We start from the raw sequence: 23,005 nt of genomic DNA, 5'->3' as shown, positions 1-23,005 counted from the left end.
TGATGGCCACCAACTTGGTGTTGGAGAGAAAGGGTTGGAATGGAGTTCAGCACAATGGCAATTATTCCAAGCACGTTAAAACTTGGTTAGATTTACATCCGTCCTCATCCACCTTTAAACAAGTGTTCCCCACAAAATATTTAGGCTAGAATAAATCGTAGACACTTAGCTTTACAAGTACAGGCAGCAACCATTCGCTTGGGGGTTCCCTTCCTGACCCCCACATGCATCAGTGGAGCATGTATAAACATGTGCTGCCCTGTTCTGCCTTCTTCTGGGTCCAAAAGGACTGTGCATCAACTAGACATACCTAAAATGGTTGCAGTCTATAAGTGAATGTTTTATTCACAGTCTCCATCGGCTGGCAGTAAAATAAAGGTGTAAAAAGGTTCCAAATAACTTCATAAAGAAAAGGAATTGGTTTCCTTACAAAATAATAATGCAATCTTCAGGTTAGCAAAGAAGCAGGCTGTAAAATCTCACTTTTGGAGAGAGTAAGGTTCCTTCGTTTTTCTAGCATCTGGGAGCCATTGACTGTATGGCTCCTGGCTTGTTTGAGGAAGCACAAAGAAAAAAAGACTGAAAGCTGGGAGCAAAGGCTGCTGTGTGCCTGCCAAGCCACACTCTGGTAACTTGAGCTCAGGGCTCAGGTTAACCCTTTCATGCATGAAAGTATGAGTCAGTGACTGTATATAAAGAGAATTAGACAAATCCATGGGAGATAAAGCCATCAATGACTACTAGCAACACTGGCTTATGTTCTGCCTCCACTGTCAGAGGCATAAGCCTGTGTATACCGGTTGCTGGGAATCGCAGGGTTTTGCTTGCTGGCTTCCCATCGGCATCTAGTTGACCACCTGTGAGAACATGATCCAGGATCGGGTGGGCCTTTGGCTGATCCAGCAGGGCTTTTCTTATATTATGCTTAACTGGAGATGCTGGAGAATCTGGGACCTTCTGAATCCAAAACATGTAGATCCTTCATTGAGCTATGGCCCTTCCTTAGCTCAGTGTTTCATACTTTACTCTTCAGACAAATTCACCTTTGAAGCAGAAGCCATATACATATTCTTATGTTTTTGAGACTGAGGCAAAACAGTTAGGTGATCTGTGCAGACAGGAAAGCCAAAGCTCAAGTGACTAAATTAAATGCTACATTTTGCACATGTCAGAATATAAGCACACCCCTGGCAAATGCTGAACATGTTTTTCCACCTCACCCCAAACAAACCCCATAGGCATCATCTACACTTCTGTCTGCTTCCAAAGTCACATTTCTGGATGGTATTTTGGAATGCAATTCAAAACTGCATGGTGGGACATAATGAACCACAGCATTTAAAAATGCATTGAACAGTGGGACATAGGGACTGCTTTGAAAGGACTTTGTAGAGTGAGCACAGTTTGAATTAGGACCACCACCATGAGTCCTACATTTACAGCGAACAGTTTTCTATTTGAAGGTTCAAGTTTAGTTTATAGAAAGAAGAACCCTGAAAAGTGAGAGCAAAGAGGGGGCCTTGGAGTTGGCCATCAAAAGGAGCACCTGAGCATCAGAGAGAGCAGGCCCACAGATCACCTGGGCACAAACTTCCCCACGAGGGTGAATTGCTTTGTATCTCTTTCTCGCTTTTAAAATAAATGTTATTTTTCAGTCTTTCAAAAATATTTTGACAAATCAACATACAATCCAACATTTTCTAACAAATACATATATTTTGACTTCCCCCCATTCCTTTTGTGGTTTCTTGTTTTTTTAAATTTGTAACACTGCATCTCCTTCAGTACTCCAATTATTAATTACACCCTAGTTATCCTTTGCATTGTATCTCTTTCTACATAGTAATTATTTATTAATTAGCATGTGAACATTTTATACAAATCTGTGTCCTTTTTTACGGTGAAACGTGTCCTCTTCCTTTTTGCATCATGTGACTGGTGCCCTTAATATGAACAGAGGTGCCACTTCAGACAGGGGTGCCAACTAGAAAAAATATTGAGGGGGGGAGGGAAGCCCTGCCCGGCATCATCAATCACATGATGTGGCACACGCACAGCATTTTTTTTGGGAGGGGGAGAATATTTTATGGGGGGGGGTCAAATACCTCTTGGCCCCTAGGAGTTGGCTCCTATGACTTAAGATATACTGGCTGTGATCAAGATTCTTCGGCAGGGCCCAGCTTCACTGGGGAGGAGCCAGGACAGACTTGCCAGGCAGGCTCCTTCCCACACATAGATCATGATTCCATTGCATACATTCAATCTCATGATTTATATTTATAGCCAGACATGGCAGTAAGGTGTGTGCATGCACTGGACAGTTGTTGACATATATTTTCAGCCTGTAAATCAGCACTTGTTCCCACTGTTCTTGGGATCAATGTCCCTGATTATCAATGTGGTTTTTGAGAGAGCATTTGACGTAGGAAAACACAAATGATTTCTCTGTCTCTCTAACTACAAGTCCCGGCTTAACTGCACAAAGTATATACTCCTTGTCCTAGGAAAAAGGCCTGGGGCAGCATTTTTCTCTTCAGACTGTTGCAACACGGCTTCTGTTCCGATTGGCTCTAGCAACTCTCTCAAGATCTGAAGTTCAGCTTCATGTTCTCCCCTCGTGATAAAGGGTTGCAGGCTGGTCTGGCCCCTGCCCCGGATCAAAGAAGCCCCGGTAAATTGTACCTTTCTCCCTCACGCTTGGGCCCCCCACCAGAAAGATGCAAAGTTCTACTCCTGGTAAACATTTGATGATAAAATGGCGAAAAAGGTGGATTTTAAGAACAACTGTTGTGATGAGTTTCTTTAAGTACCTCAATAAAACAAAAGCAATGTTATCAACAGCAAGCAGATCCTTCCAATCCCACTCCCTTTTAGTAAGCAAAAGGGATTTGAGCCTTTGGCGTGCATACCTAATTCATACGTCAGCCTGCTGGAGTGTTTATATAACCATCGTCACTCAGGGTAAAGAACCAGAAAGCTGAACTACGGTTGCCGATGCTGCTGAAGAATAACAACATGTTATCCCAAGTATTCAGGGTTGTCTGCCCCCTCCCACTACTTAAATGTCACCCCACTTTCTTAAACACATGGTGACATATTTAAAGTACTTTGGAAGTGATTTTGATCTGAACAAATTGCCCCAATGGTAGTTAAGGCTGCAGGCTTTGGATGTCAAACACACGGCCTTCATGGGCCGGGCCAAAAGCTGTAGGGTGATGCCCCGTGATGAGATGAATGCCATTTTAAAAATACTTAGAATATTTGTATGCTACCCATACAAAGATTATCTGGGTGGCTTATAATGTATATTTAATATACTGTACAGTAACCATGAAAAGAAAAAATATATAATGCAGCATTTAAACAAACAAACCTCAAGCAGCCTATAATAAAATCAATAAGACAAGACTCTCAGTCAGCACTAAAAATGCGAAGAGATTTTTAAATAATTTTAAAGGCCTGGGAAAATAAAAAGATCTTCACCTGGCACCAACACAGAGTACATGCCAGGTGGCGAAAGAATACCAGCTAGGGTGGCACCATCGAAAAGCCCGTGGTTCACAGCAAACAGCTGTTTCTGGTCAGTGCAAGGATTTCTGCCCTACACATACCCCAGTCTGGGCATATGCCCACCTACAGCATCATTGGGCACTTTCCCAAAATTTCAGATATGCCCACTTGCCCAAAAGGATTGGCAACCCCTATGAGGGCAGCAAATGTGTTGCACTCCAGATATTGTTGGATTACATCTTGCATCATTCCTGCCCACTGACCATGCAGGTTAGGGCTGGTGGGACGTGGGGGCCAACAACATCTAGAAGGCACCATATTGGGCTACCCCTGCTATAGACCAAGGCATTTCTCCTCCTTCCTGACTCTTGAATCAGTGCTAGCAATGTACCAAGTACCCAGGAGGACACTGCTGGCAAACTCCTCCCAGTCCCTCCATCCGGGTGTCAGTGACACCAACCAGATTTGCCCCGGCACCCACAGTTAAATCAATGATTAGATATTTTATTGTGGACTAAGCCAGGGACTCAGCTACATCAGTAAAGGAAAAGCATTTTAAATGCATTATAACGCTGTGACACCAGATGGCGCTGTGGAGTTCTGTCTTTCGGCAACGCAATTTCCCACTATGAGGTTTACAACGCGTTTTGCTGAAAGTTTTTTTGACGTGTCTAGATCCAGCCCAGCAAGCATTCAGTTGATGCCCTGTGGTATCATACTCCAACATCTGTAGAGCATCCTTTCATCTTGTGCTCTGAGGAGGGCAGAACAGAGACTGGCCCCAGAATCCCATGATTTCAGAAGCTGGTGTTTTAGGGAAAGAAACACACAGCTCTGTGAAATCTGTCTCCCACCACCTCCCGGGCATTTCCCCTCCCTGGCCCCAGTCCCTTGGCGTGGCCACCCTTCCTGGAAGGCCCAGTTGTTCTGAGATACTTCTATGTGGGGTGGGAGATATGCCACCCCTCACTCCGAGAGAGGGCACATTTGGCAAGAGCTTTCCCAGCACCCTCTTCAGAGAGCCAGGCAGGTGTGCCAGCTGCAAAACAGCCAGGTGTCCAGTGAAAGGGCAAGCACCTGCTGGTGCCAGCATTAAAAGGGCAGCTTTATTGCTTCCTTGTTTGGGTTGCGTAGGATCCTGTCTTTACTCCCCCCCCCCTTGGTGCCTCCCTCCCCGCATCCCCGCTCCCCTGCTGCTCACACACCAGGCAGAGCCCTGTCAGCCTTCAAGGGGAAAGAGGGAGAAGAAAAATAACACTTGAATATGTATTTCTGCTGAAATGAAAGAATTACTGCCCGCATATGAGGCGGCAGACACCTTAGAATATATAAGGGCATCCTCTGCATACACAAGAGGCAGGTTCTTCAAGTCGGCTTGCTTGGGGGGTAGGAACTGGAGGGCAGAGGGGCCTCTGGGAGGAATCGTGTCCTTGATGGGGCAGCATCTGTCTTTAGGTAGGTGCGGGTGGCTGTGGAATATAAAGGGGATTTTGATTTTGAAGTGGATGGCTTCTCTATGAAACAATTAAATGCTTGGTGATGCCTAAGCTTTCTTAGTAGTAAGTGAAAATAACCTGGCACAAACTCTGCGCATGCTTGAGGGCACTATTTTCTTTGTCAGAGAGGTCTTGAGGCACCTTAAAACATTTGTTAGGGCACACCCACCCCTCTGGAAATTATTTTCTTAATTATCACGTTTCAGAGAAATTTATAAAAATAATCCTCAAAAACTTAACATGTACTAGGCGCTAAAAGCACCCCTGCCAAAAGATAGGCAGTCTTCTGACATTATTGAAATATTATCTATATAGAAAGTAAAATAGCAAGGTTAGCCTATAGTTGCATACAACCCCAGTTAGACTGATCACTATGGCTGAAAACAGATCCGAGAGCTCAGATTAAACCTTATTGTATACTGTCCCCTGTTTAGCCCCCTCCCCAAACATCTCTTGTTCGAACTGGAAGATTTAACATACTGCACCCTGCGATTTTGCGCAGGGATCTGAACCCACTGAAGTAAACGGATTTACGCGTCTGCTGCCGAGTGTGGGGCGGGGGTGGCGGGGGCAACCTTTGATGTCTTCCTTCCCCTTGAGATCACAAGTTCAAACCAACCAACCAACCAACCCGACTCTCTTCTGTGAAAAGTACAATTTTAACTTCTTCAGCATGTTCTCCGCCTCCCCCCCCCCCCCGTCACATATTTTTTTTTTGCCCCCAGACTCTTTCCCTCCCAGGAAGAGGTGTAGGAAGAAAAATCGCAACACCCTCTCCCATCAGCGGCGGGCGGGCTGGGATTGGTGAACTAGGGAATTAAGGAACAGACCCCCCCCCGCCGCCGCCAGCGCCCCCTTCCCCGCCAGCATCTTGGGCAGGCGCATGCAACTCACGCCCGTCTCTTCTCCGCGCGCTCCCCTCCTTCCGATCAAGTGCAGAGTCAACTTTCTCCACCCCCCCCCCCGCCTCAATTCTCAGTGCATCTTGGATTGCTGCTCCGGATACCTGCTGCTCCTCCTTCGCGCACAGCTCTTTCGCGGTCTCCTTCCCACCGCAAGGATTTTGTTGTTTTCCCCCTTTTTTTGGGGGGGGGGGGTGCCTGCTGCTGCTGGTGGTCTTCCTTTCTTCGCGCTCCCCACACCTCCTCCAGACCCACCTCTCTCTCTCTCTTTCTTTCTCCCCCCCCCCCTTTCTCCTCCGCGCTCTCAATGCTGGCGGAAGATTTTTGCCTTGAAACATGAAGGTCCTTAGCTGGGTGCATCTCCTCCTTAGCCAGTGGCTCTTGCAAAAGGTAAGGAGCGGGCTGGGAAAGGAGAAGGCGCGGGCGGGCGGCTTGGCTGGCGAGGGGGTCGCGGGCGGGGGAAGTTGCCGTCGCCCCAGAAGGCAGCCTTGTGCCCGAAGCAAACTTGCCCCTTGGCACGAGGGAAGGGAAAGCGGGCACCGAAGGAACCAGGAGAGATTTCTGCCCGGTCCAAAAAAAAGGCTAGTACTGTGTATATGGCGAGGAGGGATTGCTTTAATTCTGGCCGCCGCCCGCATCGTTTCCCCAACTTTGACTCGACTCCGGGTTACAATTCGTTGGAATGTAAGCAGCAGAGACTTGACGCGTGTCTCGAAAGTTAAGGGAGACGCTGATTTCTGGGGAGCGGGGAGTCGTCTGTATGCATTCATTGGCGAGCTGGGCGGGCGGCTGGGTTGTGTGTGGGTTGCGTGTGTGTCCTGTTTTCTTAGCGTGGGACACAATCAGATTGTGTAGCAAGTTCGTCTCCCCCCGCCCACAAAAAAGAAATCAGCACGGAGCGCCTGTGGGGGGTGTTTGGTTTGGGTTTTTTGGCGGAGTGGGGCGAGGAAGAGAAGAGATTGCCAAGCTGTAAAAACACCTCCTCCGCTCTCCTCTGGGGCGACGGCCCGTCTGGCGGCTCCGCGGAAGGCGGCTCGCGAGACGTGAATCGTGTAAATATAGCCTGGCTGCCAATTCGGATCCTCTTCCCGCTTCGCCCGCAGACAGCGATGGGGGCGGTTAGGTGTAACTCCGGGTCAAGGCGCGCTCGCAATGCTCGCGCCGCGGCGCTTCGCAATGGCATCGTAAAAAGCCGAAGAGCGGCGGCTTGGTGACGCGCGGCGGGCACCCCGAGGTCGAGCGCCGATCTTTCTTCCCGAACTCAGACGTGCATGCATCGGACGCGCGTGTCATATTCCAGTACAATATTGCATATTCTTTCAACTCCCATAGGGCTGAAATGCGCACGGAACGCGCTCGCAGGCGCGGCGCAAGCGAGGCTCCGGCGCACGCCCTCACGTACCCGTTGTGTGTACAAACGCGCGCACGTGGTCGTGCAGTGCCACTTGGCTCCCGGAGGCAGGTGGATCGGTACGGAGTTGGTGTGCAAGGTTTGCACGTGGGAACACCATGCAAGCGTGAATAGACGGCACCTACACGTCCGGGTCACACCGTACAATATCGATTTCGTGCAAGGTGGTGGGAAATAGTGTGTGTGTGCTCACACATATTTCAGACGCTTGTTCTGTGAGTTGTGCAAAGTGCTAGACAGCTGAATAAACGTACCTAGCATTTGCTAGGATCTGGGGCTCTCAGGGCAGATCAGCCCATCCCGACCTTCCACCGCAATCCCAGCATTCAGAGTTTTATTTCCATTTCATTATCTACAAAAACTGGTTTCCACCACTTTTTCAGAACCCACTTCCACTGGCTAGGAAAAGAGGTACATTTTCCCCCTCATGACATGGCAACTCCCCAGCTCCCCTCTTTTGAGGTGCTTCTTCTGGTTCTAAACTGAGTAATTTTAGGCAGAGCTTTGACCTTTTGCATTGGTGTTCCTGTTGCGGATTTAGCTTGTCTCAAATGCCACAAGCACTGCAGAACCCTGGGAGCCACTGTCGCTTCCCCCAGAGGATCTGATGCACTATGTCCAATTTGCTCGTCTTGAGGACAGGATGGTGGTTTGCTTGGTGCAAGCCCTCATAAAAAAATCAAACTGGAACCCAGTTCAGGCACAAACCCGGCCCCCCTGCCCTTCTGACCTTGACGCCCATCTTCTGAATTGCAATCCAGTCCGAAGAGATGTCTTCCATAAAATGCATCATTCTCTCTGTTGCACATAGGTATGAGAGGGGATGTCAGAGCCAGTGTGTTGCTGTTGGTTCTGTTTCTCCAACATGCTTACAGATTGTGGCATTAAGTGTTTCTTTGTGCCTAGTATACCCCTTATTGGTTAAACCAGGGCCCATTAGCTGTTCCGCTTGGAGGCTTGCTCCTCTAATTTGCCCAGTTTAAACTGAGTGGAGAAGCACTTAAAGCAAAGTGTTATTAAATAATTGCAGAGGCCTTCCAACTCAGACCTCTCCCCTCCCCATTTCCATTCCCCTAGGGTCTTCTTTTCTTCTACCAAACATGCTGCCATATTTTTTAAAAGTGACTTTTGGGAGCAGAAATGACCTGGCCCTTGTGATTTGGAACTTTAGAACTTCCCAATTTCTCTTTAGACCAGTCAAACAATAGCTTTCAAAAAGAATCATAAAATTTTGATTCTCTTCCGTCTGCTTCATACACATCCACTGGTGTGCAGTGTGTGTGTGCGTGAAATAATTCTTTCACAGGTAACAGGCATTGCAGTTTTTAGTGCTTGCAAATGGGGAGTTAAGAGCTTCGGTTTCATTTTTAATTTTTTTCTCTGCCTGTGTCTTATTTTTCTTTTTATGGCATTGTAATGTTGCAGGGAGAAATAAGGAACGGGCTCATTAAGCACCAGGCCAGCGAGAATCGGATTTCATGACAATCAATTTTTACTTTTCAACAGTTTCATGAATGCAAACCCCTCCCCCACCCTCTTTTCTTTCTCAAGGAGCTACATACAGACTTTTGCAAGGTTAGATCTAACTAGTTTGTCTTTCTTGGGCTTATCTTATTCTGTGTAGCAAGATGGGGAGGGAAACATTATTGGGGGGCTACCCTCAGCTTTCCATCAGCCTGAGAGCATGCTTTTAAGAGGCTGTGGGGGGACCTTTGTTTTAATCAGATAACAGCGATTTTTGTTGCTGGCGTGAAAGGCAGGGAGATCAAAGGAATGAGGTGTGCTTTGGGTTTGGAAAGAAGGTTTAGCTACTGGGGTTTTTTTGAGCCCTGCATTAGAGAAAAAAAACATTCAGTGAAGGTACAAATGAGATGCTTTCCTGATTCTCAAACTAGGTCTTGTGCGATGTGTGTGTAAGAGAGAGAGAGAGAGAGAGAGAAGAGACACTACTGTTAGCTCAAAAAAAAAGCCCAACATCTGGGTGGGAAATCCGCAACCCCCCAACTACACTTCACAGGATCATCAGTTGTTTCAAATAAAAATTACAAGCAAAGTTAAGGAATGAGAAACAATTCGCACACCAGTGCCTGGTCTATATTAACTTCTCAGGCTGCAAGCCGCCACTATTACTGTGGAGGTGCCCCATTAAAATGTGGGGCTGCTTTTGTGGACTTCAATTTTTTATTCAGTTCCTTTGTGGCCCTGTTATAGTGCATCTTAGGCAGACAGCATCCCTCTTCTACTACATTTCTGATTTATCCCAACATTTTCCATGTTGTCCATACCATTTAGACAAATGAGATTTTGCAGTTACCTATAGAACCAAAACCTTGCTGTGAATGAATATTTAGAGCAGAGCACAGCAATATGCCATTCTTTCACCTGAGAATTTGGTTGATATTGAAGACCATTGGAAGTTTTTATTTGCCCCATCTGTGCTTCCTGGTTTCCAGTCTACCCAGCAGCAGGCAAGGAAGTCTAAGATCATGATGTGGAACCCAAAAAATAATAGTGCTGAATGTTGTAGCTGCCATGGTAGCATTTTTGGAGTTTCCCTCAAATAAACAAAAGAAAAGGAGCAGTTTGCTAGCGCTCAAGATGTGGACTCTAACATAAAATAATGTCTGAGTGCTATCTGGTAATATTGATCTACTAACAGGGAATTGACTTCCCTAAAGTCAGGGTTCTGCTCATCTTCTTTTGTATCTTCCAAGAAGTCTGTGATCGTGTTCATGGGGATTGTGTCACCTTTTATCTTCACAAGATGATAACTAACTCAAGACTGCTCAGTGGGTTTGGAATGTAGATTTAGGGTTTCAGATTTATTTGTTTCTTTTAAATGCAGAATTGCCAATCAAGTATATAAGTATCCTATCTGTGGCTCTGAGGATGTTGAATGTGATGCTGCCACCTCAGAGTAGACTTTGACAGAAAAGCATAGCTAAGTGAAATTTTACTCACCTATTTCTATCACTGAGATAATCAGATTCAGCTTTATGCAACCTTTGGCCATAAGGAACCCAGGATGTTGCTTAATACCAGGTCAGCTATGGACAGACTGTGGACATCATACAGTTAAAGAACATTCAGCCCACATGTAAAGCACATAATTCATCCCGGAAGGATCCAGGGAACTGTAATTTTCCCTTCACAGAGCTACAGTTCCCAGCACCCTTAACAAACTACACTTCCCAGGATTATTTGAGGCTAATTGTGTGCTTTAAATGTATGGTGTGAATCCATCTAGCCCAGATGGATACCTGAGAGCAAGCCTGGTGTGAGAAAGAACGACTTGGCATGAGCACCCTATCCATTACCAGGCTTTGCCCAGTACCAGAGCTTAGTGCTGAAAGGCTCTCTGTCCACCACCTACAGCTGTCCTTTGCAGAAAGGGCACGAGTGTCCCACAAGGCAATTGCTAACAAGCCGATGTACATTGTCTCTCTGAAGATGCTAGCATTTTGGCACATGGCAAGCTCTGCAAGGGGGTTCAGCTGAAAATCTTGTTGACTCTCAGCCCAGAGTTCCCTTTCCATGCTGATCAGCCTTCAACCAGAGCATTTTGTCAAGTTGGGGTGCGAACTCTGATTATCCACAAACCAACCTGAAGTTATTTTAACAAAGTGGTGGTGGGGAAATCTACAGACTTCGATAGTTGATACTGCTTTTTGAAAACAGTTCAGTTGATGTTGAGATTCTTACCCAAATATTGTTTATGGTGTTTAACCAGCACATGGTATTTTGAGATATTTCTAACTTTGCTTTTGCAAATTGAAAAAAAGCTTATTAATGGCAGCCCCCTGTGGTTCAGCACTGTCCGGGTCAACAGGACCCTGGCCATTAACTTGTTTTGTGCTTGTGTACATTTCTGTCAGCAGATGCTGGGAGATTATGAGGAGTGGGATCTACAGCTCTGAGCTAAAAAAAAGTAAGAAATTCCCAAACATTGCAGGATGGAATAGAATAGTGCTAATCTGCTTGGTGTGCTTGCATTGTGGTTGCAAAAGAGACAGTAGAATTTTGAATTTACTTTACCAAGGACTAGTATGTTGGAGGAAAAGAGGAACTGGATGGGTAAAACATTAGAAATAACATGACCCATAAGTGTATGAATGAAGAAGAAGGAGGTAGGGTTGGGGGATGTAAAGCAAAGGTGTGGCCTTCCGGCTGTGACTGGATTCTGCTTCCCATCATTCCTAACCACTGCCTATGGTAGCTGAGGCTCATAGGATTTGGAGTCCAGCAAAATCTGGAGAGCCCCTGTGTCCCTCACTCAGCCACCGACATCCCGAGAATCTCATTTTGGAGTGTTTAGAAATTGCTACTCAATTTTGTACATTTTGTGGCGAGAGGTGTCTCTTTGTTATGAGGACCGCAATTCTGCTGCTTTTGAAGAATGAAGGCTGTACTGAACTAAAAGCGAGGGTTCAGATTCCAGAAAGCCATATTCATCTATTATAGCAATGCAGATTTCTGAAATCCAGCTTCAAATATCAACCTAATAGTGGTGTTTAAAAATGTACAGTGGAAAAACATTGAAAATGAGAGATTTGGAAATTGCTACAGCAGAATCTCTGCCCTTCCCCTTTCCTGATTCCATCTTTGTTTCCTGTAGTTCCTCCAGTGCTTTTTTCCGGGGGGACCCAGGGGTATGCATAGCCCTAAACATTTTGTGATCTTTGTACTTTTATCCATTTACTGTATTTCTTTTCCCCGATTTGAACTATAAAATGGTGAGCCAAAACTTTTAAAGGAAAAAAGCACTGAGTTCCTCCCTATGTTCCACTCATATACTGCCTCAGTTCTTTGGAGGCTGGGGGGGGGGGGGGGCTGATGGTCGCAGCAGGAGCCAGACAACCTCAGGACTTTTAAAAAAATGATTCCTGGTCCTACAGAGGAAATGGGATTTAGTTCAGGGGTGCAGGACAAACCTCTACTTTGGTTTTTCCACTCAGTTTGCTTCAGTAGGGTGCATTTAGGGCATCACTTTTCCCCACATGAAAATGGTTCTAATAATGTAGAGCTTTGGTCAGCAAACTTTTTCAGCAGGGGGCCGGTCCACTGTCCCTCAGACCTTGGGGGGGGGGGGCGGGCGGACTATATATATTTTGGGGGGGGGGGAATGAACAAATTCCTTTGCCCCACAAATAACCCAGGGATGCATTTTAAATAAAAGGACACATTGTACTCATGTAAAAACACGCTGATTCCTGGACCGTCTGCGGGGCGGATTTAGAAGGCGATTGGGCTGGATCTGGCCCCCCGGGCCTTAGTTTGCCTACCCATGATGTAGAGGCACCCTTGCAAAATGCAACACGTTTAACACATGTCTGTCTCTAAAGGAGTTCCACAAAAGGAACATCCTATTATTTTTCTGACCCAAGGACAAAGGCATGTGTCCTCATCCTCAGATAATAATGCCTGTCCTTTTGCTGGGCTTGCTATCTTGCTGTGTTCGGCATTGCCCTGTCCTGGGGAAAGGGCTGGCTTCGTTTTCTTTTCCATTTATTACGCTCAATAGCCACTTAAAGTAGCTGATGGGTGCCTGGAGCCCCGTCTGGCCCTGCTGTTTCACAGGGTCATGCGGTGCCAGATGTTCCTGCATTTAAACAGCTGCCGTAGCCTCATTTTGATAAAATAATAAATCCCTCCTCTTTGGCTTTAACCCCTTTCTGGCTCATACCACTCACAGCCAATGCTACATAGCAACTTGGAGCTATTCACGTTCACACTGGATTGACATAATGATATGAGGGGCAGGGAATTTTTTAACCAGTAGAGAAATGGGCCTGGATTGTAACTGGAGGGGGAATCTATTGAGGCCTTGAAGTTGTTAGCAGATGTATAGAAGGGATAATTTTGAAAGGGGCTGCTTCTCCTGCTATTACAGCAATATTATGGAAAAAAGGGAACACTGAAATTCCTCCTCCAGTAAAACTGATTCAGTGCACCGGAACCCTGCTTTTCTTTGAATCTTGCAACCCTGGCTGGAGCAGTAACTGGTGCTCTTGCCTAGAAGACTGGTGGTGGGCACTGAAGGAGTTATGCTGCCCAATTCTGAACTGAGCAAATCTAAGAAATATTCCCCCTCTCAGCAGTATTAATTAGCAAGGACACACTTCTTCATTAGCCACAGCCTTGTTAAGAGCTCATTGTCTGACTGGCTCCCCCATACTGTAATTGGGACTGGTAGGTAAACAGACAAAACACAGTTCTTATTTTGGGAGAGAAGCAATCATGTAACATGGGAAACAGCTTTTTCCAATGGATGCAGCAGCTAGGTTCAGAAGGGCACTTGAACACCTGAGAAAATGAGAAGCAAAATTTAAAAGTGTGTGCTTGTGGACTGAAAGAGTGGGGAGCAGGCTGAGAGCCAAGATGCCTGAGGGATGTGGGTGACTCGGGCCCACTGGAAACAAAATGGCCGCTGCATGGCTGCTACATAAAATGGCACGTGTGTGACAGGCTCCCAATGGAGCAAGCTGTGCGATGCCATAATCAGTGCTGGCTCACCTTCCATACAGATGGAGTTCTAGGCAGCCTTCATGTTCTATCCTTTAATGTGTGATGGGATTCCTGCTCTAACTATTTGTTTTGCCTTTTCCTTAAGAAAGGCCCAGGCTCACAGGCGAACACAGAGGTGGGCCTGGAGCTGGGAGGGTGAATTTAAGAAGCTTGCCAAGGGATGTGGCTGACTCGGGTTTGGCCAAGTTGCTCTTTGTTGGCCTCAGTATATAAAATAGAAATGGGAATGCCTTACCTCCCACACAGTTGTTGGGAAGCTGAAGATAAAGCCATAAAAGCATTTTATATTATGAACAAGCAGTATGTAAACCAGGCTTCCTCAACCTCGGCCCTCCAGATGTTTTGAGACTACAATTCCCAGCATCCCTGACCACTGGTCCTGCTAGTTAGGGATCATGGGAGTTGTAAGCCAAAAACATCTGGAGGGCCGAGGTTGAGGAAGCCTGATGTAAACCATTAATAAATGCATCTGTATGAGTATGTGCATGTCTCAGGAGGCATTAACACTTTTAGCCTTATTTAGTCAGTCCTATTTACTCTCATAGTTCCAAATTGAACCCCGGAGTTCTGGCTCCTATATTCTTCTGTATTTTCCACCTCAGTTTGGTGAGAGCCAGTGTGGTGTAGTGGTTAAGAGCGGTAGTCTTGCAATCTGGGGAACCGGGTTCGCGTCTCCGCTCCTCCACATGCAGCTGCTGGGTGACCTTGGGCCAGTCACACTTCTCTGAAGTCTCTCAGCCCCACTCACCTCACAGAGTGTTTGTTGTGGGGGAGGAAGGGAAAGGAGAATGTTAGCCGCTTTGAGACTCCTTAAAGGGAGTGAAAGGCAGGATATCAAATCCAAACTCTTCTTCTTCTTCTTCTTCAGTTTAGGCTTATGCGCTCTTACTTTTTGCCCTGCTCTTTCCACACAGAGGTCTGCACTTTAGTGGTCTGTGTCTAAGTGTTGTTGTGGTTGGTTTTTTTGCCCCAAGTTTTCCCCGCAAAATCCTGCTCTTTAAAGCTCAATCAGAGCAACTGCCAATTCTGGTTTTCCACAGCTTGACTTTGCTCCAATTGAGCTTTAAAGAGTAGGATTTTGCGGGGAAAGCTCAGGAGCAAAAAAAAAAAAAAAAAAAAAATTGAAGGGAAAAAATGGAGGGGGGGGTTGTATAGAGAGCTTTAAATTGTGGACTGTGCCTGGAAAGAGCGGAGGAGAGGCAAGTGTGGATAAGCCCTTTGTCTCATTAGACCCTCACTCATTACACATGCAAAAATGTGAAAGGCAAGTATGTGCATCCAGGAGTTGGGCGGGGGAAAAACAACAGCGCATTGTGCAAGCCTAGAAGGCCATATTGGAGATCCAGGAGTCACTGATCTAAGCAAGCCTCGCACACCCTTTTGTCTGACTATCAAGGGCGAGTGGACAGAAGCTGCTGTCCCTGGCTGAAGAGAACCTGCTGTGGATTTCCTTTTCTTCCCTCTCTTCCGCTTTCACCTGCATGCTCCATGTCCATCCAGTAAGGGGAGCTCTTGATTTCTATTCCTCTCAGTTTCCATTCTAGCCCCCTTTTAGCTTTAACTCAAAGAAGCTTGTTGAGAATTGGGACAAGCTGTAGTTGGCATAGCCAGTTTTCAGCCAGAATGTGGACACCTCAGAATCACAGCTGTTTTTACTTTGTTTTACAATTTTGTTACTGGTATTTTCTTTTATATTTAAGCATAAGTTTCTAGCCCTTATGACTGTTGAGAGATGTGTTTCAGATGTACAGTGCCTTTCTAAAACCTCGCTCCTTCTGTTTATGTGTAGTTCCTTCATGGCTTCCAGTAATACTGCTCTCTGCATATACCGAACCCAAACAGTACGTCATTTGGCAACCCTGGGAGAGTGTATGGGGTGTGTGTATGTGATTCCCCCCCAAAAACTATTTTAATTGGTCACATTTTATTTTGCCCTTTCTCCAAGGATAGCTGATTCAGAATAAGACATGCAAAACAAACTAATTTGAAAATGTTTGAATGGTAATCCATAATGCAATTGATTCTGAGTTAAAAATCTTGAGTTTCCATTGTGCAGGATTTGGAGAAACAGGCCTGGCCCCCAGCAATACGAGGAAAAAATGCTGGGAACAATTTGGAAATCTAGGGAATCCACCTCCCTTCTCTGCCCTGTATTGATTAAATGTTAAAATAAGACTACCTCATGCCTTATTACTTAAGAGTTGCCTTCTGTTCTCGTAGAGCAGGGAGAGTCATCAGGCCTAATCTGGCCTGCCAAACCTCTAGATCCATACCCACCTCCTCCCATCAGGTCCAGCCTATTCTCCCTAGACTGCTCTTTCCTTGCTATTGATCTGCAGTCCCTGTGCAGTTGTGCAGCACTTCCTGCCATGTGATCTCTCCCCACCCTCCAGATTATGCTCAGCTGATTGCAGGTTTCACTACTACTGAGCAGAAATCTTTCACTTTGTAGTTTGGCTCCATTCTCCACCCATATGTCACCCCTGATCACTTTGCCCAAGAGACTGTGTTCCTGGGGGGTGGGGACCCACCCTACCTTAAAGGTAAAGGTAAAGGGACCCCTGACCATGAGGTCCAGTCGTGACCGACTCTGGGGTTGCGGTGCTCATCTCACTTTACTGGCCGAGGGAGCCGGCGTACAGCTTCCGGGTCATGTGGCCAGCATGACTAAGCCGCTTCTGGTGAACCAGAGCAGCACACGGAAACGCCGTTTACCTTCCCGCCAGAGGGATATCTATTTATCTACTTGCACTTTGAGGTGCCTTCGAACTGCTAGGTTGGCAGGAGCAGGGACCGAGCAACAGGAGCTCACCCCATTGCGGGGATTCGAACCGCCGACCTTCTGATCAGCAAGTCCTAGGCTCTGTGGTTTAACCCACAGCACCACCCGCACCCCACCTTAAAGCAATATAAAGAAGGCCTCCCACTGTTTTATGTTCCTACCTCATATTACTTCGATAGAACTGGTATATTCCATCAGCTTCCAGCATTTAATACAGCACATCCTGGCTGTATTAAAGGACACATTCTACTTATGTAAAAACATGCTGATTCCTGGAATGTCTGCGGGCCAGATTGAGAAGGTGATTGGGCCGCATCCAGCCCACGGGTCTTAGGGTGCCTACCCCTGCTCTACTCCCTCCCAGACTGTCATCCATTCTCCTTGTCCCATATCCTTGCCTGGGCAATCCAAGGAATTGAAAGGGGTGGTGGTGGGGAACATGTGATGCTAACAACCAAATACCAAGATGAAGGTCTACCAGGCTTGCGTGTTGAGCATGCTGCTTTATGGAAGTGAGACATGGGCAACTTACACCCACCAGGAGTGACACTTCAATGCCTCAGGAAGATTTTGGGCATCGCACGGCAGGACAGAGTCTCAAACAAAGATGTGCTCTTCCAAGCCCACTTTGCCAGCATGTTCGCACATTTCTGTCTCAATGATGGCCTGGTCATGTACACAGAATGGAAAATGGCAGGATCCAAAAGGATATGCTCTACAGGGAGCTGACTTCAGGTACCAGGACTGTTGGCAGACCAACTCTGTGTTACAAAGACGTTTGCAAAACGTGATGAAGACTGGCAACATCAATGCCGCCATGTGGCAATCCCTTGCAGATGACCGCAGTGCCTGGAGACAGACATTCAGGTCATGTATCCCCAGCAGTGCCCAGAGGAGAAATGACCACTGGGAGAAGCACAGAGAGAAGAAACACCATGGTGCATCTGTAAGAGTGAAACTTGACACCTTCAGCTGTCTCACCTGCAATAAAATATGTTTCTCCCATATTGTTCTCTACACCCACAGCAGGAGCTGTAACTCTCCTATAGTTTTGTCTCTCAGGACAAATCAGTGCCAACAACAAAAGTCCTCCACCAGTTCTGCATAACTGGAGTGGTGGTGTTGGTGTTGAAAGGCTGCCAGAAGAAATCGCATTGGCATGAGCACCAAGACGATGCACAGGAGCAACCCCTGAAACCAGATGTTGTAAACCAGATGTTGTCTTGCATCTGCCTTGCATGATCTGCCCCCCCCCCCATTCTAATGTGTGCATAGGTAGGTAGGTAGGTAGGTAGATGATAGATAGCTAGATAGCTGGATTGGATCAAGGTCCAGCTAATCTAGGGCTTGTTGCAAGGTGGTCTTCTAGAAAGCAAAACAACGACAACAACTCTGGGGCAAAATCACAGCAAGGGATTTTTATAAGACTGGGTTTGCCAAGAGGCCAGAGAACCAAGTTGTCTGGCTTAGGCTCCCCCAATTTGGGACTACATCTGTTCTGTCTGGGTAAGGTTTGAGTATGTAACTGTCCCTCTTATTTGAATTCTATCTAAAAGTAAAAGGTAAAGTAAAGGGCCTCTGGGTGGTTAAGTCCAGTCAAAGGCAGCTATGGAGTTACGACGCTCATCTCGCTTTCAAGCCAAGGGAGCCGGCATTTGTCCACAGACAGCTTTCTGGGTCGTGGCCAGCAGGACTAAACCGCTTCTGGCGCAACAGGACACCGTGGCGGAAGACAGAGCGCACGGAAACACCGTTTACCTTCCCGCCACAGCAGTGCCTATCTATCTACTTGCACTGGTATGCTTTCAAAGTGCTAGGTTGGCAGAAGCTAGGGCAGAGCAACGGGAGCTCACCTCTTTGCGTGGATTTGAACCATCGACCTTCTGATCGGCAAGCCCAAGATGTGCTTAGACCTCGGCCCCACCCGCGTCCCTGAATTCTAGCTATTGTTGCTGTTGCCATACACAACTGTCAAGGGCACTTCTCAGACAAGGAATACACATGGCAGATAGTTAAGTATTTCTTGTCAAAGATAGCACAGTCACTTCTACATCTCTGGATATCTACACACCCCAATCTAAAGGCGAGGCAACTATTCTCAGGTCCGCATTCTGTGGAGTGGTTGCAGCAACAGGGGACCATTCCCTCTCCACCAGCCTATGCGCCTTCCTCCGAGGGGCTGTGTGCATGCAGCTGGAGAGTGTGCCTGTATGGGGACTTTCTCTGTGCATCCCGTTTCAATTCCCTCCTCGTTCTGGAAGAGTGGTGCAGGAAAGGGTGAAGAAGCACCTTCCCTTGCCTGACCTGCCTTTTTCTCCTCTTCTTCTGACCCATCCTGTGCTCCACTTTCCAGCTCTGAAGCTTCCCCATGCCTCTGATTCTTGCCTCCTGCCTGGTACAGGTCCCCACATACCATTGCCCCTCTCTCAGAAAATGCATTTCCTTAACTGGGAGAGGGGAGAAAGTAATTCAGGGGTGGGGTGGGGAGTGCCTGAGTAGATTTAGCCTACTTCCTAACATGCCCTAAAGATAAGTGCTTAGTGATCTGTACTGCAACACCCTTATTTCAGTTTGCTGCTCAATTGAGCACAACCAAAGCCATTTTGCTTCTGGTGGCCCAAACGGTGCCTGTTTCCACCAACTCCTGCATGCCAAAGGCACATCTGAATTTGAGAAATTATTATTATTATTACTATTATTACTACTACAAGATCTCCACACAGTACATGTGAGGAATCACTTCAGCTAATGTAATGCCAGTACTGTACATACAGTGGAGCTATTTTTGTTTTTAAAAACCTAATAACATGGAAGACCTCTGTGTTAAAAACTGTGCAAGACCTCAGCACCATTTTTCGATTTTTAAAAAATGCCATCACATTTGGGGTGTGTGTGTGTTATTATTTAAATGTGTACAGGTACAAAAATACCTGCTTGCATGCCTAGAATGGGGAAAGGTAGAGGAAGAGGGAGGTGCAGGACCAGAAAATACATCCTAAGAACATTCCACCAAACACTGCTTAACTGGTACAGATGGGATACAGCAGAATGGTTATGAAAAAGGTGTGGACACTTGCATACCAATTGCCCACATGAAAAAGCAGATCAGAACAATCAAATCGAGACGTTAAGCCCCCATCTGGAAGTCCCCTAAGGGAGCCACTGTTAAGTCTCATGTGCATTCTAGCCAATGGTAAGTGTTACAGTCTCGGGAGGTGCAAGAAGTACATTCAGTGCTGTCTGAAAATGCCTCATTTACTGCCCCCCCCCCCACTTACTACACTGGCTTAACAAGCTTATTGTGAGCCTGAATGAGATATGGAGAATGAACCGCAGGTGGAGGAAGGCTGGGCCCGCTCCATGAAACTGAATGCACCCCGCAAGCAGCGAATTTGGTATCTCTTGCAGAATTCAGCGTTGTGCGAAATCTCTTTAAAAAGTAAAGCAAGTTTCTGGCACTCGGGGCTAAACATTTCTAGCTCATATGAGGTAAAATCATAGAGTTGTAGAGTTGGAAAGGTCCCCAAGACTCATCTAGTCCAGCCCCACAGCCATCCCTAGGTGGGCTTGAACCCCCAGCTTTGTGGTTAACAGATGTACTAACCCATTGTGCCACTGGGGGAAATCTTCCCGCAAAATAGAGGTGGTGAGTGCTGCAGAGCTCATTGCCCCCTCTCATGGAAAACAGAAATGGAATGTATTATTCAAATGAGAGCAAAAATGCTCTAATTTGCATAATTTATTCCATTTGCAGAATCTGTTTCCTTGGTGCTAAATTTGGACCAAGTGTGCTTGTGGGCAGAGTGTACAGCAGTCCTGGGTACAGGAGGAACTATAACTCTAACTAATAATTATTTCTGAAGTGCTCTTAATCGATATTAAATTTATTTTCTGAGTGTTGCATACTGCCTGGATTCCTGCATCTTACAGCAGTAGCCGAGGTGCTAATGTTAGGAACTATGCATGATTGAAAAGCTGTCTCCAAGAGACCGGAGTGCTGGCTGGTCTCTTTCCAGCCATCTCCAGAGCTAATATATTGCCGAACAAACACACTGTAATTCAGATTGAAGCTTTCCAATATGACTCATTTCCCTCCCTTTTAATAACACTCCCCCTGCTGCGGCCTTTAAACCCTTGGCTGCGAGCAATTCAATAAGGAGGCACACGACCCCGTCTGCCACCCCGAGACAAGCGCTGCGCATATCGCAGGACGCAGCACATCCATCTGGAATAGAAACGAACCAGCGGCTGGGAAGCTGGGGCTAGACTGGGGCAGAATCCGACTTCTCCTGACAAATGCCACTTGCTTTTTAATAAGAATGAAATATTCTCCCTTTGCCATCCCCCCCTTTGCGGTTGATTATATTTGAGAGCATTGCAAGAATCAGTATAAACAGGGAGGCTGGAGGTCAGAACTGAGGGGCACCGTCAGAGCTAGGTTATCAGGAGGTGTGGGAGGAGATTGACAGGCACAGAGGATGTTATGGCCAGTAAGCAGAGTGTCCATGGAGGGCGGGGGGGGGGGGGCTCTTTGCATTACCATTCACTGGAAGTTCATATGTGAGCTTGTCTTATTCAGAAGTGCGGCTGTGCAGATGAGGGTTTAGAGCTCCTTTATCTGTACCTGGAGCGAGATGGTTGCTGATGCCTCTGTGGTTTCTCCCACATCATTCCAGGAACATTAATAAATGTCTGTCCACATGGTTGTTTTGTTTTTGCTTTGTAACAGAGAGACGATGCCCACACTCCCTTGGGAAGTGTATTTCTTCTCTGTTACACAAACACCATAAAGCAAAACTTCATGGTCAAAGATGTCCAAAAGTTGTAGAGGGAGTAACTGCGGAGGCAGGAATATCCCATGCTGCCCCAGGAGCCTCTATAAAGTGGGCCTTAGACTTGTTTCCAAGAGAGCAGAGTTCAAGTCCTACCTCTGCCATGGATTCATAATATCAGCCATGCTAGTATTTCTGAGGGTTTCCCAAAAACAATGCTGAAAACCATTTGAGCCTTCCGTATTGCACATGGACGCTGGTTAATGCAGGAGAGAATTGGGATGTTTGTGTGGTCAGAGTCAGCTGGATTTAAAGATTGTGGGAAGGTTGGTGCCTCTTTCGTGAAGTGCTAACTTTAATGCCAAGAAATTCAGAAGTGGAGTGTTGGTTAGGGGCAGGACTTTGCAGTATGCCTGCGCCTTACCTTTCCCCCGCAAACCCCCCACAGTTGAGGAAGATATCTCCCAAGCTAACAATGGCCAATATTTTTTGCAAGTGTGCAACAGGCTCAAAGTGTTGCTCTGGTTAATGTTTGCATAAGTATTTAAATGCCGTTTGTGAATTATTTGGAAACAGTGCTATATTATGTAAATGTTTCTGACGTTGTAAGATGTTGCACATGGTTTCTGGTGGAAGAATGGCATGCAAGCTAACTGATTATGAAAGTAGACATGCAAACCCCTCTCCTCTGAGCCATTCGTGTTAGTCTGCTGAGCCAGAAAGAAGGCTGTAATGCAGAACAGGAGAGACAAGTGGGACTGTAGCTCTATGGGCCCCCCAAGTATGTCAGGCCTATGGGACCCCTCTATGGGTGAGAGTGGTGGCACTCAAGCTGCAGGCTGGCCGTCACACACATGTCCTAATATATGTCTGCGTTTAACTGGAGGACCAAACTAGGAAGTGTCCCTGAATTCTGTTTTGAACCCAGTTATTTATTTATTTTACATTCTTAGCCCACCCTCGTTTTAGGGAACTCAGGATGAAGTACAGTGGTACCTCGGGTTAAGTATTTAATTCGTTTCGGAGGTCCGTTCTTAACCTGAAACTGTTCTTAACCTGAAGCACCACTTTAATTAATGGGGCCTCCTGCTGCCGCTGCACCGCTGGAGCATGATTTCTGTTCTCATCCTGAAGCAAAGTTCTTAACCTGAAGCACTATTTCTGGGTTAGTGGAGTCTGTAACCTGAAGTGTATGTAACCTGAAGCGTATGTAACCTGAGGTACCACTGTACTGTACACGATTCCCCTATTATATTCACACAACAACCCTGTGAAGGTTAAACTGGAAGATGGTAACTGACCCCAAATCATTTAGAAACTTTTGTGGCATGTATATAAACCCAGTTTTTCCTCTCTTAAGTCTAATGCTAGCCATCACACAATACTCTCTCAGTTGTAAGGCTTTCTATACTGGATCCCTTGGACGGAAGACTATTGCTGCAGTATTGCATATTCCCTGTCAAAAAGAATCCCGGGAACTGTAGTTTACCCCTCACAGAACTACAGTTCCCAGCACCATTAAAAACTATAGTTCCTGGGATTCCTTGGGTGAAAAATGTGCTTTGAATTATGGTGTATATGTCAGCTTACTAGAGCTGTGGGACTAA

General features: G+C 46.4%; 1 protein-coding gene and 1 long non-coding RNA gene across 4 annotated transcripts in view; both read left to right on the top strand.

The window, feature by feature from the left end:
• The first annotated feature begins 6,172 nt into the window (after positions 1 to 6,172).
• Positions 6,173 to 23,005, top strand: part of NXPH4 (neurexophilin 4) — an 81,023-nt gene continuing 64,190 nt past the window's right edge. Inside the window, exon 1 of one of the 2 annotated variants that reach the window (XR_014508271.1) lies at positions 6,173 to 6,298. Coding sequence is in view for 1 of the 2 variants with exons in the window: in XM_083428326.1 (XP_083284452.1) it covers positions 6,245 to 6,298 (54 nt within the window). In the remaining variant the exon portion in view is untranslated. The remainder of the gene's footprint in view (positions 6,299 to 23,005) is intronic. The other variant, XM_083428326.1, reaches the window with a different exon arrangement.
• Positions 7,244 to 11,423, top strand: LOC310671948. 2 transcript variants are annotated; one of them, XR_014508306.1, is made up of 3 exons: positions 7,244 to 7,483; positions 8,745 to 8,894; positions 11,198 to 11,423. It is a non-coding gene; the product is annotated as an uncharacterized lncRNA (long non-coding RNA). The 2 variants fall into 2 exon arrangements; XR_014508307.1 differs by having other exon boundaries at positions 7,244 to 7,500; positions 8,756 to 8,894.

This window comes from Podarcis tiliguerta (assembly GCF_965153285.1).
Source record: "Podarcis tiliguerta genome assembly, chromosome: 2".
In the NCBI taxonomy this organism is placed as follows: domain Eukaryota; kingdom Metazoa; phylum Chordata; class Lepidosauria; order Squamata; family Lacertidae; genus Podarcis; species Podarcis tiliguerta.
Note: the sequence above shows the minus strand (reverse complement) of the source record. Positions and strands in the feature narration are given on the sequence as shown.